This window comes from Malurus melanocephalus, unplaced genomic scaffold, assembly GCF_030028575.1.
Source record: "Malurus melanocephalus ecotype Western Australia unplaced genomic scaffold, MMel_1.1 scaffold_231, whole genome shotgun sequence".
Classification (NCBI taxonomy): domain Eukaryota; kingdom Metazoa; phylum Chordata; class Aves; order Passeriformes; family Maluridae; genus Malurus; species Malurus melanocephalus.
The window spans coordinates 1,111,089-1,129,254 of NW_026623463.1; the positions used below are offsets into that span (position 1 = coordinate 1,111,089).

The 18,166-nt window shown below is 39.4% G+C and overlaps 1 protein-coding gene across 1 annotated transcript in view; it reads right to left on the reverse strand.

Annotated features, from left to right (window-relative positions):
* Positions 1-13,461: 13,461 nt before the first annotated feature.
* ALG5 (ALG5 dolichyl-phosphate beta-glucosyltransferase) overlaps positions 13,462-18,166 on the reverse strand; it is a 21,483-nt gene continuing 16,778 nt past the window's right edge. The window contains exons 9-10 of the mRNA XM_057374717.1: positions 16,023-16,108; positions 13,462-14,818 (exon numbers count right to left, since the gene is read on the reverse strand). Of these exons, the coding sequence (XP_057230700.1) occupies positions 14,706-14,818; positions 16,023-16,108 (199 nt within the window). The 3' untranslated portion in view covers positions 13,462-14,705. The remainder of the gene's footprint in view (positions 14,819-16,022; positions 16,109-18,166) is intronic.

Below are 18,166 nucleotides of genomic sequence, written 5' to 3' on the forward strand. Positions count from 1 at the left end.
TTCCAAGAACTTGTACAGCTGTCTGAACTATCTTCTGATCACACATCACAAATGGAAGTAAGTCACACCTCGCATTTAAGCAATGTCTGTAATTTAGTGACAGGCTTCTTTACCAGTCAAGACTTAGCCTAATATATATTCCTTACATGTTGGATGCTAAATTTTTGAGTCCAGGGAAGCCATCTTAGTGAGCAGACCTTTTCACAAGAAACTATTGATCTGACAGGACATCCTTCCTGACCTTTTGTGGAAGAAGATTTAAAGTTAGTCCATAGAGATATTTTTTTTTTGTCTTGGCCGATGTTGTCAATGAAGAAGAAGTATGAAGAAAATTTTGGAAATATTGAGTGCAGTCATCTTGATATGTTAATTTCAGTTCTGACGTGCCTCCTTCTATTTGAAACTCAGCTTGAACAGTTCCATCGCTTGGTACAAATACCTGAAAGGAGCTTGTAGCAAGGTGGGGGTTGGCCTCTTCTCCCAGGCAAAACTAGTGATAGAGTGGTAAAGCACTGGAACAAGYTTGCCAGGAAGTRGTKGAGTCACCACCCCTGGAAGTGTTCAAAAYCCAAGAAAATGCAGCACATTGTGCTTCGGTCTAGTGGGCATGGTGGCATTCAATTGGAGGTTCAATTTGGCGATCTTGGATGTCTTTTCCAATCTCATTGGAAAATTTATCTTTATCTGTCTTAGTGCAGCAGTTATCCTTAAAATAGCCTTGTGTGTTGTGTTTACGTAGCAGGCATGGTTATTGGGATTTTCACATGCTTATGCTATTTCTTTCTATTCTTGCTCTAGGAAGGGAAAAGAATGGTCACAACAACAACAGGCCAGTAATTCCCCCCTCCCCCATCTTCCCTTTTTTTTTTTTTTTTGGTGGACTTAAAAGCTCATCAACAAATTTCTCAAAATGGGGACTGCAAAGAGGTTTTTTTGCTTTCTGAGAAAGCCCATCTTGGAATGTTATTGGAACCCTTATCACTAAATGGTGTCCTCAGCCTTCCCCTCTCCAGATGAAAACATGAAAAGATGTTCAAAATTTATTTTGATGGCAAGCATCTCCTCAATAATATTTTACTCTAAAACACTCCCATGGCTTAAAGAAAGACAGTACATGTGCCTGCCAGGGGACAAAAAAAAAGACATCTTTATAAACTAGACTATTTAAAACTCAAAATATAAGAAGAGAAAAAACCTCTTAGTGATAYCTGATAGACAAGAACATTGCACTGATAAACACATTTGTTTATTTGTTCAGTGTTGAATTTAAGCAGAATGCAGTAAGTAGAAAGGAAAATGCTATCTGTATTAGAAAACTCAATGTATTTTAATTAAAAWCTTGATTTATTGGACCAGATTCATCTGTATTTTCATTATCTGGCATAAGTAAAAAGAACCTCACAAACTTAGAGCTGCTTCAAACAATAAGAATCAAGCAGTGCACCATTTTACCCTGTGTTTGCTTTAAAACAAGATGGGTATGGACTGAATATTTAGCTTGGGAGTTGCAAGGAGGAGACCACGGCGTTCCAATCCACTCCTTGCAAATATGTTAACAGCTGCTGTCTTGGAGACCATGAAGGTATTGCCACTCCATAGGACCAGCAGCAACAGTCTCTGCTTGGTCTGTGCCTTGAAAAGGGAGATGCATTTGGTTATTTATGCCCTGATTTAAAGTTGACTGCTATTCATAGGAGCTACCACCACCATTTTCATTGAGTTATTGACCAAGTAGTTATTAAATAAGAATTGCAAGACTAAGCATRTGATAAATTCACTCCCCTGGGAATCACCTGGCACCAAATACCAGGCCTCACATTTAATCAAGTTATCAGAGAATCTGAGATACATAAAGGTCTGTTTTACTCAGTATCTTTTTAGTGACTATTAGACATCTGAAATGTACAAATCCTAAAGAATATTTTCATACCTACAAATATTTTTAACACGCTCAATGCCTAGGATGAAAGTCTTTGATATAGTTCATTATTCTTACATTTTCAAGTCTTACTCTAAAAAAAAAACTCCAAGGAAATCAAAAGAGAATTGGGTGGAGAAAAAGTTATTTTTTATGGAGGAAAGTAGATCTACATTTAAAGATTTGCCACTAAAGCATAYCTCTAGGTATATCACTGATTGAACTTCGAGAGACAAGTATTTATTCCTTAAGTCATAAAGCAGCCACTTATTTCTAGAGTCTTACCACATTTGAATTACAGAGATGATGTACAGTACATGATGTATATACTGTTGCCTTTTCATGATGTCTCTTCATCTTTTTCCATGCTCCAGACCATATTCCGGAAAAATTTCATCATTCCTTTCACAGAAACATCTGCCCAACTGTAAAATGAACCTTTTTTTTTTTTTTTTTAGTTGTTTTGTGGCTTCCATCACAAGACTTAAAGGCACCATATTTTACAATCTAACACATTTAGATTCAGTGAAACTCCATGTTATTGCACACTAATGTAATAATGAGAAATGTAATTAAAGTCACTGCTATAATAACATCTTATCGGAATGCACAATGAAGATAAACTTGCTTTTTCCAGAGACAGAGGGCTTATTGCATAGGAAGCAGTTTGTTCTGATGGATTCTTTGATCTACAGTGRGTATCTCTGTTAACTGGAGGCGTGGGGAAGGGCTTGGTATATATTGCCACATTTTCCTTTGGCTGCCAAAGGGAGGATAATTAAAAATAAAGAAGGCTTCAAGATCAAAGAAATGGAAAAAGTTACACWGCCTAGTGAACAGGCTGAGGGAAAATGTTTTTAAAAAGATCTTCATTAGTAAATATTTAGAAGGCACAGATGCTGAATAAACACCTCATTTAGCTACAGACTTCAGCAGAACAATTACTGTATGAAAAAAATCAAAAGATTTAAAAGAAAAATAAAACTAGATTGGTGGCTAGTATATAAACTGTGTATAGAAATACCACAACTATGCACAAGGTATCAGGTTTTCTTCATAAAGGGCGAGAAATTACTCTGACTCATCTCTCCATATTTTGTACACAAATGAGACTGGATGGCAACTGAAAGCCTCAGAGAAGGCTCAGAAGTCAGGCCCTGAGAACTGGRTGAGATCGTTTCAGCAAACTGGCCCATGGCACTGTGTATCTCAAATTGGGGTGCCCAACCAGCTCCAGTCTCTTCCAAAGGAGGCACCAACAACCACAAGGAAACAGAAAAGAGAAGGAGGGATTTCTTTTTTCCTGCTTAAGGCTTGCGAAAGCTGGGGCACAACATTAGTTGTTTATTCCAAATACTTAAGCACTCAGTGCAAGGGTCCATGTTTGCAGAGTCCAAGTGGAAATGACTCAGCATGCTAAAAAGAAAAAGAGCAGGCTGTCCTGTTGTAATTCACGTAATTAAAATATTCTGCCTAAATGCATTACTTCTCCCCACACATATGAAAGGCTTGTGCTTCCTCAAACTCTCCATTTACATTTAAGGAAGCCAGAGTTCTTAAGCTCTTATGAGAGAGAAAATATGGTGTGGTCTGGGCATCTCTGCCTTGGTGTGCATAACAAATCCCAACACTGTAAAATAGCAGGTTCCAGACAGAGATGCCTTATTTTTAATACACACTGCAGCACCAGCACTGCTCTGTTAGTATCAAGGGCTGTGTGTCTAATCCAGTTTCGACATCAGCCTGGACATGTGCCTGCATTAGGGTATTTATGTCCTTCAATGGCCCACCAGCAGCACAGAAGTGCAGGAAAACTAGGSTGCAGGTCTTAAGGAACAGGCAGGAATTTATATCCTAACTGGCATATTTTGAAAGGTTTTAGGTTTACTGGCTTTTCGAAGATTGTGTGGAGAAGTCTGAGCTCTGCCCAGAAGAGTGGAACTTGTGATGTGAATGGGAAAGGGCCTGCTCTGCCACTGCAGAAACATTGATGAAAACGTTCTTCATCAGCATGTGTGAGGTATTTGCTCTCTTGCCTGGCAGCCTCCAGGTGGTGGAGAATGCAGGTGGAGAGGAAGCAGTTTAGGGAAATAAGGACTCAGGGAAGTGGAAAGAAGAGCAGCTGTTGGCTTTGGGCCAGTAACAAAAGTGACAGWCACTGCAGAAGTCTCCTGGAAGCCAGGAGCAGCCAGCAATGCTGCTTGCCTGGGCTGCCTGCACTGGGACCAACAGTGCACTGTGGGCAAAGCCTTGTGAGGCTTTGCTGGGAAGAGACATGGACAGGGAGGATGAGGGGCAGGCATTCAGTGCTTGTTGTGCCCTCTTGTATCATGCCCAAGGGACAAGGCATGTGAGCAAGGAGAATGATCAAAAGCTTTAGAAGAAAAGGTGGATGCTATTCTCCCTTTATAGCCCAGCTGGGCCTACAGCTGGGATGGTAGCAGGTCAAGGATGTTAAGAATGTGAAAAGACTAAGGATGGGGACCAGGGTGCAGTGGCGTCACCCCACCAACTCTAGTGGTCAGGCCAGATCTTTGCCTTGGCTTAGGGGGCTTTGCTCTGGCTATTGATGGRCAGAGTCAGGACCATTCTAGTGGGGGCAGCCACTCCAAAAGCTGCAGTCTGTCACCTGGTCCATACTCTTCTCAGCTGAAGCAACATCTCCTTTCAGGTTTCCTTAAGGTAAATTGGTATTTCCAGTGGGTTGGTGCCAGTTCCAGGGGCATTGTACCATGCATCTTGCAAAGACAAGCCTTAGGACAGACCACCATAAATAACTACCAGACAGCTCAGGGATGAAGAAATGAGACCTTGCTCTGAGCGTATTTTAGAAAATTCTCCTTGTTCAGTATTTTCCCATGACACTCCCARTGTAGTTTTCTCTAGCAGAAGGAACCAATCATTCTGTGGCATTTAGTCTTACACTACAAGACATCCGTTTCCCAATTAATTGTGTCTTAATGAAGAGTTAGGGAATAGATCTTATTTCCACAACATGGATGTATAACCCCTTTTTGTCACAGCTTTGACGAGTTAGAGCAGTTCTCCCTGCCTGCCTCAGCCCCTCCATTGAAAGCTGTTGGGTGGAGGAGGTGGTTCTCTACCCTTGGTGGCTGCTTGGTACTTGCTTGTAGGAGACTGAGCACCAGACCATGGTCTGGGGAAGGCAGGTTGTAGGAGCTGTGTCACCACAACAACATAATGGTTGCAACAAAATGGAGTAGAGAGATCTTGGATCCTGCTTAGCTTAAAGGAATTTAATCTGTGGTCCCTCCTTTCTGAAAGTGCCATTGAGCTATGGAAAGGTCTAGCATGAGGCCTCTGAACTCTGTTAGGTCACCGTTCAGCAAGGAGTGCAAGCCTCTTGAGGACACAGAGTGAACAGGCACACAACTTCTCTTTTAACAGAAAAATGTGTCTGAGAATGGGAAATCTTGTTTCTTGTCCGTGTGCTGGAAACGGATTCACAACACTTGCCTGACAGGCAATTGAATAAAATGCCTCTGCAGCACTGGAAACAAGACAGAGGACTCCTTTCCCAAGGGGATACTTAAACTTTTCATTGGAAAAGATTTAAATTTGTCATTCGACATGTTTTGTCAGCAATGATTTTATTACTCAGTGGCTATTAATCATGGGCCTTACTGTGGCATTCATATTTCAAGTCATTAGCCTTTTATTTTCTGGCAAAAATGTAGTGGATCTGTAAAAGCGACTGTTCCCTGCTGTTGAGAAAGCCACGGCATCATAAAACTTGAGAAGCCTTGCACTAATGTAATCAATCTACTAAATGACAGCTATATTTGAAATACTGTGTGCATGGATAATGCCTCATGATGGAAAGCAAAATACTGCTAGCACTGCCATGCTGTGGCTCCATACCAGCATTTGGTGAGTTCCTTGTGTGAAACTACTTCTGTGCTGCAAATCCTTCTTTTTGAAAGTCTGTTCCCTCAGACTTAGTGRCACTTACCAAACACCAAATGGTCTGTTGGCCACACAACATTTTGATGTCAGGCTTACATCTTAACAAAATGACAACAACTTTTTTTTTTTTTTTTTACAAATTATATTATCTCTCAGGTATGAAACATAATGTTTGCCACTAACTTTACATCCAGTGAATGTTTCTTGAAAGTTGTTTTGCTGTGTTAAGCAAAGACCTGGGAAACGTGAGTCTTTATTTTGAAGTTCTTCACGGTGATACTGTCTGCAAAGGCAGTCAGAAGGCATCTTAGGAGCATTGCTCACTTTGKTCTGTCCTCTTCTTGGAGAATGAAGAATTAATCGCTACAGGACACAATCCCATCTAATATGGGATTCAACCCTGAGTGACTATAAATGCAGATTAAATTGGGGGGAAAACATTGACAAGTCTGCAGCAGCAACAGGGAAAGAACAAACCTTTTATAGAGCTAGGAATTTCCCAAGAAACTTTTAGGGTCCTTGTAAATTATTATCTGGGCAGAGATGAAAACAGCAATCTACATTTCTTCTGAATTTTCCTAACTGTTAAACATCTGACTCACTGCAGCAGTGGCTTTATGAATGACCATTCTGCAAATGTTTTCCCCAAACATCTTGCTTGATGGCAAAATAAAAGCTCTTGCTTATTGCTCAAACTTTGTGCAGTGATATTATGCATTAGATTTGCACTTAGCAGCAAAGGCAGCAYTCTCCCCAAAGTAATCACAGTGCATAATAAAGCTTCTTTAAAGCAGGGAACATAATTGCCTGGTGTTGACTGCACACCTACAGAACTGTAATGCTGGCATTAATAGAGAACATCTCAGGAGGGGAGGAACTAAAACCCCAGGATTTTTAGTGMAGCCTGCAGGCAGGATAACTGGGGTCCCAGGTAATCCACAAAATGACTTCATATCCCCTGCGAATGTTTGCTGTTCACAATGAGGAGCTTCTATCCTAATATATAAGAATCTTTTGTCCTACCACTGGAAAATTCAGTAGGGGTTTTTTGAGGGTAATTAAATTATCTTCCAGACTCGGGCTAGACTGATTTACTGTATAATCTTGAGTAAATCATGAGTAGCCAGGAATAGAAAGAATGCTTCATTATTTTACAACCCAGAGAAATCATTACATGGGAAATTAGATTCCTGTAACCATGCAGGTCTGTTCAAAGCACTCCTGAAATTCYTTCGTGATGGGCATGGGTGCACACAGCAAGATCACTCTTCCCTCACTACTTTCTCCAAAACCTTTTATTATTCGAGGCAGAGCATCCGTGGTTTCAGGGAATGGAGTGTGCCTTACACTGATTTTCCTTCCTTCAGTCTTCCCAGTGTAATATAAAACCAMATTCTCTCGTCTTTGAATGGCTGTTCATGGGTACATGAGCAGTGGCCCTACATTTGGGACTTTACCATGATCCTCTGGAACCATGATCCTTCTACCTTCTGGAAAAGGTAATGGCCAGGATATGAAGTTAGCTCTTCCTTGGTTCTCATGAGGCTTCGGAAGGCACTGGCAAGTAYGTGAAAGACAAACATCACATATGTAGACAAAAGGGTGAGTGAGTAACATCTCCCCTCTGCAGTATTTCTGTGGMATCTGACAAATCACAGCATTCCTTATTCTTTGTTCAATACTTAAAGACAAATGGCTCTATCAGGTTGTGTAGCTCTATTTATTCATTTTGGTAAACACTTTTTCAGTAATTAATTCATTTGATAAATGAATGGAAAAGGTCCAGATTTCTTCTGCCATGGGATCCCTATGTGCAGATATGAGTGTGGGTGCAAGAATTTCAGAGGTATCATGGAAGYTGAGGCAACACATGAAAACATGAGAAGTGCATGCAGAAGTTGCTTAAATCTAATATATTCTTGTGCAGTCAAGCWTTTTTTTTTCTAGCTTTCCAGCAAATACTGGAATGAAATTGCTCGCTGTCCTCTTTATGAGAGTAATTGATCCTTATTGCAGTCCCTTCCAGTACTCCTGCAGAAAACTGGTTATTTTTTATTCTGTTCCTGTTCTTATGAAACATTTTATTGAGAAAATAAATTGTCAAGAACAGTAAAAATAGACATAACATCATAAAACATTTTTTGTGAGACCAGCATTTTACTGTTTGATTGAAAACCAGTAAAGGTTGTTCTMACCTCATCTGTGTTTCATCTTTCATTATCACAAAACCTTCTACCACCAGAACCCAGCCAGGCTTCTAAMACATCCAAAGGGAGAGCTGACACAGTTGATTACCACTCCCAAAATGTATGACATGGCTTAAAAACTGGAAGATGGCCATGGATATGTTKKTTTTTTTTTTTTTTTTGGCAACAAATATGGAAGTTATCAGCAGTTCTGTTGTTGAGACCTTAAGTGGCAGACCCAGCCAGCCAAAAAGAGTTAGAAATTCTTTGTGGTTTTGACCTTTTTCCTAGTTTGACAGCAGATGATGGAGGGTATGCAGTGGGTCGTTTATGACAGTGACAGCCTGTGCAACTGAGGTTGTGTGGCTAGAGGGTGAAGCCTGTCCTTGACATAATTAGCTAAACTTTCCTCTACACTACAAGATAGGAAGATAAGGATTAGTCCCACATGTGGAAGGCTGCTTTCCAGAGACTAGGCAAAGTGGATTTGCCAAAACTGTTCGCAAAATTCCATGATTCTTCATCATTCTGCGGTTCAAGTACCTCGTCTGATCTCCAGTCCAAAAGCTGACACTCAGTATTTCCCTTTGTTTTGTAACTGGATCTTTATACAGCTCCAGAATAACTACAGAGGAAACATCRAAACAAGGCAAAAACCAGATGGGAATGCCAGAGTTCATGTCACCTCATTCTTCAGGAATATTGCACAGAAYGTGCCAGCAACAAAGGCTTGGATTCAGTGTAGATATTGAAGTTTGTTCTACTAAAACAATAAATTGATGAAAATCTAATGGAGGTAAGTGATCTTGACAGCAAAACATGAAGACCCAAGGAAGGCAGAGCCTGACTGATGCAAAGGGATGGACCTGAGACGGAGCTAAGGTCATGTAGGTGAGAAGGATCACCTGTGGCTAAGGTGTTTTGGGAAGATGTTTTTTTTGGTCTGCAGCTGTTTTTTGAATACTGAAGAGTGTACTGCTACTTGGAAGAATAAGCCCAGCAAACAGGACTGGGAAAGTTTAATTTGTTTCTTTTTTACACTAGGGAAGTATCTAATTATGCAGCCAGGGCAGTTGAACAGATCCATGAACKAAAAGTTAAGTAGATTAAAAAACATCGAGGGAAATGGAGGCTAGTTAGCCCTTTCTTTTCTGATGGATATATCAAATGAAATCATATTTTAGCACAACCCTCTCAGCTATGATCTCACAATTATTACTTAAGCTTGGTCATATGAAAATACAACTTCTTTTCCCAGTAAGAAACAAAGGTTTGTCTGCAGCTTTTCCCCTGAGCCTCGATGACCCCTTGGAAGCATGTGCTCAAGACTCCCTTACGTGCTGCTGGATAACGCAATAGGGACGACATGATAGCATGCCATCCGTAACCTCTGAATCCCTGTCCCAAAGACACAGATAACTTATGGTGCAGCTGGCAGGGTGCAGCCTCCAACAGTGCTGGAACACTGCTTTAATTCATGCCCCTTGAGCTGTTACAGACATGCCACTGCATCCCTAAGAAACACACACAGATCATAAATAAGGTTAGATGTTATTTTAAGTAATAAACACAAAGATATAGAAATTTCATTGCAGCCTTCTGTCTTTGTCTGTCTCTTCATTTAGACTATTTTTAGTTTGTAGTCAGCATTATGACTGTGAACTCAAGGAACACTTCGACAATAGGTACATAAATAATTATGGATAGGTCTCCAGAGCCTTAAACATTAGCAGAGAATTCAAGTTAAATACTGGCTGGGACYATTCCATGGCTTGGAAATACAAGCTGTACTTGTACATATTGCTATAATTTTATTTCCCATGGTGAAAAACTGACCTGGACATGGATGATGGTGGAAGCGCCTGCACAGCAGCTTTGAGAATTGCAAATTGATGTATTACTGAGCAYAATTCTGCACAACGAACTGGAGCCATCCTCTGTGTTTGTCTGCTTATACTTCACAGCAGTGAACTCGGAGTACTTTATATAGATTAAAACTGATTAAACTTATGTGATTATATGATCATTTAAGAGTTACCCTGCCTTGTGATTATGTCGCAGTGTTGCCGAAACCTCTTAGAGACATTAGCTGCTGGAGCTGTTACAGAAAACATACTGCACATCTGCAGACATGCCTGAGAGTAAAAAGAGAGATTTTTACTCTTTTTCCAGTTGATATTTAAAACTTGAGTTAAAAAAGTAGCTTCAGCATAACAGCTAAGCGGATACTGCATTGCTATTGCTATTGCTTTTGCTTTGGGTTATGATAAAAAGTAGTAACAGCAAAGAAAACTTGTGTAAACTGCTGAACCTTTTTTACTAACTTGATTTTTTTTGCATGCATTTTTCAAAGAGAACTCTTTGATAGTAAGTTGYCTTTTGAGAAAACCTCTTATGAAGTATTAGTAAAGTGGTGCAGGAAAGTAAGGTTTTTATGCAGAGCTACAAAAATACGTTTTTTAAAAACTGMAATCTGTATTTATGAAACCATTATCTATACATATTGATGTCAGTAATCATCAAAAGCATTGATTTTGCAGAATTACCATGCAGATTTTCTCCACTTGTTTTTATTTACTTTTCACAGTCTGAGAGAATACTTTTTGTTTTGATGTGTCTTTGGAGAGCTGGGTCATGGAGGACAGTGGGTAATAATGAAGACTTTTACCTCTTGCAAGTCATTCCTACAAATGCAAAACTCAGAAGAAATAATAAAAGTTAAGACTCCATTGAAATACAAACAATGGTATCTCTCCAATTTTGCAAAGAGAAGCATTAGGACAAGTTAGGCAGAGCACTGGTTTGAATGACAGCCTTGGTGATCAGGGAGGATGTCTATATCCGAGGCACTTGGTTCTCTACACAGTCTCTGCAATTAAGCAGGCCTGCATCAAATGTGAATTAATCAGCTTTTTTCCTACTATGAATGACTGCGAAACATTGTACTCAAACCTTTGTAAAATCAAATGTGTAAAATCAAGCGGTCTCTGGAATACATCAAGAGTTAGAGTCAGATCCTTCTTGATGGAGCTGAGTAATTAAAGGTCTCATTTAGARAGGGCAACAAGACCTCAGGTCTTGTATAGGTTCAAAAAAGGAGGAATTTAAACTTACATTTCCTGTCCTTGGAAAGTATACTAGTCTCCAGGTGACAGATCAGTCTATTTTTAATATATAYAGAAAAGCTTCAAATAATCAAGTCACAGGAGAAGTAAGATATGCAGATAATTTTGAAAAAAGTCAAATGATTTCAGAGATTTTTCTTCACTTAAATAAAATTCTAAAAAAAACCCAAAACCCAACAACCTTTGGAGCTATCCCACATCTTTTTAGTGTTTGTACAAAGAAAGTCTTCTTTGATCCCACACTTCCAGCTTGAGATATTTACAATATTCACAGTCTGCTATAAAGGATCAGTAGATTTATTAYCAAGTCAAAACTCAGAGAATCAAGACAAGGTGTCTTGCACTTGCTTCAACTGAAAATAAACTAAACACAGGAAGGAGAAGTCAAATGTTACTTTAAAATAGGTAAATTAATGCATTAAAGTTATTGAACTTTGAAAGGTAAAACAGAACTTTTGAAAGAGTAAAAAAWTCAGCTTTCTCATAGAAACAACACCATTTGACCTTGAGTCTTTAAATTTCTTAATCTGTCCCTGRAGATCAGTCTACAAACCTGTGGTGAGCTCACAGCTGTCAAATRGGGAACCTCTCCTTTTGTTGCTGTACCCTGCGCCTGCTGGATCACTCAGGAATCATTTTAGTTCACTGAAATGGTAGAAAATTATCTCAGAAGAAAGGAAAAATTAAAGCAAACATGTAGAAGATGGCATCGTGCCATTCTAGAGAGCTGAACTGGCTTGAGGGAAACTCTACAAAGCCTCAGAACAGGTGTAGAGGGAATAGGAATACTCCTCTTTATGTCTCTGTGCAATTAAACCAGTACATCTGCTTCTGAAATGTTACCTAGGAGAATTTTTCCCATTACGGGATCGCTGTGCAGCAGTTGAGGTGTGCTGGGCCTGAAGGAACAGAGAGGAGAGCAGAGCAAAACGTCTAAACCAAAGTGTGAATATGAAATATGCTTCTGTTAGAGCATGTGTATGGTGAGTCCTGGTACGCTGGCACAGCCTGTGTGCATTTTGTAATCTACAAATATTGCACAGGAGTTGAGTGTGCTACACAGAGGATTGTGATTGCTACGTGAGTGATAAAAGGCAAAGCCAACCTTCCTTCTCATGAACTTAAGTCTTCCATTTCACTCTGGCTTTCAACCTCAGCCCTAGATCATTCTCCTTTTCTATTTTTCCCTGTTTTCCTTCTGTCCTAGTTTACTTTAATTCCAGTTCAGCTTTCATCCCCACTGCAATGCATTAGGCTACACCTACAGAATGAACCCTTGGAGGTGCCTTCCAACTCAGAATATTCTGTTTCTATGAGCCTACACTGTAGCAGGTGTCCCACAGCTGGCCATCCCTGCTCTCAACTTCTGGGGACAATGCAGGTCAAGAATTATTTTCTACAGGCATTTTAGATGAAGCAAGCCTTATTTGAATGGTAGTTGAGCAGGGACACATAGGCATATGGATGTGACCAGTGCCATGTCAACCTTGGAGCCAGAGAACAGACTGTAGACTCTGGAGACATGCAGAGACCTTTATCCATGGTTCAAATCCACTGAAAGAGAATTCCCTGAGAAATTCTGGTACCCAGGCCCACAAAGCTCCAAGACTGTAAATGCAGCCTTATTTCTCCTTCTCTGAGGTGGAAGGTATAAAATATTTTGTTGGATTGACAAATGCATAGTTGCTAAAGGAGACTGCTCAGTAAGGAGTTATTGCAGAGTTTATCTGCAAAGTTTTGAAAAAAGTTTGTAGAATATGTGCAGATGGACACMAAATTAARTTYCACTTCAACATGAGGAAGAACTCCCTTATGTTGAGGGTGGCAGAGCACTGGAACAGGCTGCCCAGGGAGTTGTGGAGTCTCCCTCTCTGGAGACATTCACAACCCACCTGGACACATTCCTGTGTCACCTGCTCTAGGTGATYCTGTCTTGCAGGGGGCATGGAGTAGATGATCTCCAAAGGTCCCTTCCACTCCTAACTATCCTGTGATTCTGTGATATTAACTTAAAAAATATAACAAATTTAGCATCCTCCCTCCAAGCTTTGGCATTTAATCCAGAAGAATTTTTTTAGAGAAGGACATCACCAGAGGTTTACTTATCATGCAGAAAATAATGAATGACCTAAGCCTCATTTGAAAGAGGTAAGCTACTTCCACTAAAATTTCAAACATGCTCAATTTTAAGTTAAGATGTGAGGGAAATGTTAGGAGTCTGCTTTTAAGAACTGGCTGGCAACTTCAGTTATGAGCAAAGCTATCACTGTTCAGGTTTGATCACAGAAAATCACTTCACAAAAACTGAGAAACTGGTATTTTATTCTACTAATTGCAATGAAGAGTTGTGATTGATTCTGCAGAAGTGACAGAGATGTATCTGGACAAGGTAAGAGAATAAAGTCTGTGAAGTCAAACTGAATATATTTTTTTTGAGAATTTATTCCAGCACTTTATAGAAAACGGAGGTAACCCTAACAGAAGCAAAACTCAAGTCATCATTACAGAAAAAGAAAAATCACCAGTGAATTCACATGAGAAAGTATAACCATATACCATTCATTCTTTAAATCTCTCCAAATTTGAGCAAGTTTCAGAAAGATAGATTGGCTTTGTTGGCAAGTCACTACTACTTTGAAAGCACAAATGAAACTGTTACTGTACTGTAACACAGTGTGACATTAGCATGAAAGAGTCAAGACCCCTCTCTCCATCTCTGATCTCATTTAAAGTGTGACAACACCAGACTGGCATTACTAATGCACAGGCCCCCAGTGTACACTGGGTCTCACTTTTGCATGCTCTGAGCTTCCCATACCCTTTCCACTACAGATCTGTAGATGTCAAGGATGCCTAGCCTTGAGCATACAGTAGTAAGTATGTATGAGCAAAGCATAAATTTATAAAAGACATTTTGAAATAAAATGTGCTCTCTCTTGGACCTCCTAAAGTCTGGAAAAGATCTGCAGTTTGATCTCAGAAAAACTATTTCAGCTACAGACAAAAACATTTGGAATGTCAAGGGACTACTGAAAGTCCTGAGAACAACTTTATGAACAGTTCTGTTACAAGCCAGTAAAATCCATTAATGTTTCCCATAACGTTGAATCTAAACATGCATCAGCGTGAACCATGAATGATAATTCCAAGTTGCAATATGGCCTAAAATTTCCAGATATAACAGATACAAATGGTTGTGGTCATTCACAACAGAACATTGTACAATGCAGAACAGAATGCTTCTTTTCAGTACATATAAGGAGATTCCAGATATATGATGAGAMAAAAGCAGATATATTTATTTGAATGAATTTATAAGACACATTAAAGCTACTATTTATTAAAATAAAAATCCRATTACCATGTAAGAAAATCTTCTTGGAAATGCTTTCTTTTTTCAAAATGTACAAATTCTCTTCTGACAATCTTATAAAACACACACATGCAGCAAAAATGAAACGTACAAGAGGAGCAAWGAAGAATTACCTCAGCTTTCACCAGCACTTCACTTGATTGAAACTGTTCTTGTGTTTGGAAAATGTAAATAACCTAATTACATTTTTTTGCTTCAAGCTTCCAGGCACCAGTCATATATCGCAGTCGTATAAAAAGAAGATCCCTGCCCATCTGCAGCCAGCTCCAAAAAGGAACTAACTTAGAACCTGTGATTAATGAAGACAAAAATCAGAAGGACATTATTAGAARAAAAATGAGCATTACCAAGACACACATTTAAGCAGTCATCAACCTTTGCATTCCCAGCACACTCAGCCCTACAACTTAGAYCTTAACATTAATAAAAAATTTATATTTTGAAAGCTATTGCTTTATAGTAATTACACTATGCCATAGGTTGGAGACTCTAGTTAGCAAGCAGCACAGTAATTCCATGTATGTGACAAGATGCACAGTCTTCTCTGTGACGAGGCTTTGTTCAAGTAAATAGGAACCTGAACACCAATAATTAAGCAAATTATTYATCTAGTAACTTTGGAGAGAAGGACCACCACTGTGTCTTACAACAATATGAAGGTGCCAATCTTCAGGCAAGGCTAGGAACCCACATGACAAAACCAAGCCTTCTACCATCTCTGCTAACATTTGTGTTAGGCGCCATGTACACCTAACTAGAAAACKGCACTGAAAGAAATAATTTCTAGTAAAGTTGGCTCAGGACATTCTCTACTTGYACCTTTCATCATTGCTGTAGTTCCTAATTTCTGTTGTTCAGGGGCTCTGCTGTGGAGGAGAGATTCAGAATAAAAAGAGATAAAAAAACATGAAAAGGGGAAAAAATGGAGGAACTGCATTTGATGGGAGGAAAATGAGCCGAAGCATGCAGTACCTCTTAAGCTGACTCTGCACTGAAGMAATATGCAGGGAGCTGTACTTCCCAGTAACTTAGTGGCAGAGACTTTCCTACAGGTCTGAAAGAGTATCACATCTTAAGAAGAGATGGTGCTCTAGAGAATCCTTAATAGCTGAGAATTTTGGAAGGCAAGACACGGTGAAATGGAACTGAATCAATAAGCAATGATCGTCAGACTCCTTGAATGGTGTTTTACAATTGCWCTAATTTATTGACACATTACAGCAAGAGGACATGCCAAAGTAGYATTTTGTCCTAGCAGTGTAATTCTCTACTTTTATCTCCAGTGGAAGTGCACAGTTTCTCTCCCGTGCTACCCCTTCACCTACTCTTTTTGTACCAAGTCATGGYAGAAGGCTGGCAAGGACATGAAATTCAAAATTTATAAGGAAASAAGGCTGTGTGCTATCAAAACCAGGTAAACATAGCAGACCCTTGGTCTGTTATTCTGGATTGACATGTAAGGAATCTTACAAGAACAYGAACAATTTCCCTACCTTCTATTTCAGTCCAGTTGACAGCAACTTCTGCTATAGGTATTTTCAAGCGTTGGGCTATATAAAGAAGTTCCACATCAAACGCCCTGAAGAAGAACAGCAAATAGCACATTTAGTCACACATACTYGCAGAAAAAGACTGGCAATGTTAATTAAATGATTGTTGATTATTTGTTAATAAATGATTGTTCAGTTATACTCTATGGGTCAGATACACATGGAAGGACAATTAATTTTCCTGACTAAACATCTCAGAACAGCCAACATCCAGACAACAATAACATTATTTCACTGTGTCTTGTTTTTGAAGGTATAGATCACTCTGTTCAGTCCACTGCTTGCTTTTCATTCTGCCACAATCACAATTTAAACATTTTTGAGGACCATAAAGAAYAAGCAGCCAAATGCACTGCATCACTCCTTATCTCCAGTAGCTTCATCAAAAGGGACAGCTACCTGCTGTGGCTTTATGATCTGATGATTTCTCCTTTCACTTTCTAAGTCAAGAAACTCAAGGCAGCAACACAACAGTGAGAAATTATTTATGTTACCATGCATAACAGAATCTAAACAACAGTTGTACTTAAGTRACCACTTAATGCACAACACAAAAATCCCCTTGAGAGACTTGTCTTTTTTGTTGGCCCAGTTTTTTGCAGATTATACAGCAAAATGAACTGGGGCTCTGRTCCTACTCTGTCAGGTGCTCCTTCCTACCCAGTTTGTCCACTGTGCACCTTAATCCTCTGCACAGGGAATTTTCTGTGTGTTTCATTCCTGCAAAGGCATTCTCAAGAGGGCCTCAAACTCTGAAACACCAGATATTTGATAATCAACAAGTAGTTTGGCAGCTTTTAAAGCTCATTTAGCAATCAGCATGTGAAAMTTCCAGTAGCTACTATTGACAAGGTTTGAACACAAATCACAATTACAAAGATGCTGGTGATTTGCCTTAAATTCTCATTGCTAAGTCCAAAACAGTTTTCTTTTGAAAAGAAAAAAAATCTTTTGCCACCGGAAAAAACGTATGTAATTAAAAAAAAAATACTCATTCATGCTTAAAGGATTGCTTGAATTCATGACTTTGGTAATTACATTTAACTCTGAAGAACAGGTGTAAAGGGACAGACGAGGTGATCAAGAGCAGGGAGAAGCCATACTTCAGCAGGTTGCTAGCCAAGCTCAAGATGCCATTTCCTTCTACTTCAAACSACCTTCTCCTTTTAAGCAGTGCATTTCTGCAAAACTATTAACGAACCCAAGAGCAGTTCACTTTGAAATGTGCACGTAGGTCTGACACACACAGGGAGGCTCCCACTGAAGAATAGACCACAACATGCTGGCTTGCTGATGGAATCACAGGCACATATGCACCGACCTGAACTTGCCCTCTCTGTGTATGTGATGCGAGAGACACTGATACCATGGGACAGCATTAAAACAAGCAAAGGCAGCACAGACAGATGCTACCTACAGAGACTACAGTTATTGTGTACAGACAATTCAGAGCTACTTAGGAAATCTGATTTTGATTAGGACACAGGACTTCTTGAAGTGACCAAAAAAGTTACAAGAAGAACTTTCTTTTAATCTCAGTGAACTGAATCTGCTCCAATCAGCCTTGCCATTTCACTGCTTTAAATGACAGTAATATTATTTTATTAATCACTCCATGGTCTCTTCTACTGAAGCTGTATTATTTAATTKTTTTTGCTGACCTTTTACATTTGTAAGTTAAAACCCCAATGTATTTGCCTTTGAATGTTTATGAATCATATGTATTAAGACCAAATCTAATTTTGCAATACTACTTAAATGGCAAAAAATCTTRAGAGACGCAGAATAATTGTCTGATGAATTAGACTATATGAGCTGCTCTAAAAGTATTATATATACTATTAACCTAGTGAACTAATAGTTATTTGCAGTAATTCCTGTGTGTCATGGTGTAAAATGCTGGCCAAAAGCCAGGCACCCACAACACCTGCTCATTCGCTCTCCCCCACCACCACTGGGTAGAGAAGAGYGAAGAACATAAMTTAACGAAAAGGTTCATGAGTTAAGGAGCAGGGAGGAAACGCTTGATGGACAAAACAGGCTCTACTTAAATTATGAAGTGAATTTATTACTAACAAAGTCAGAGG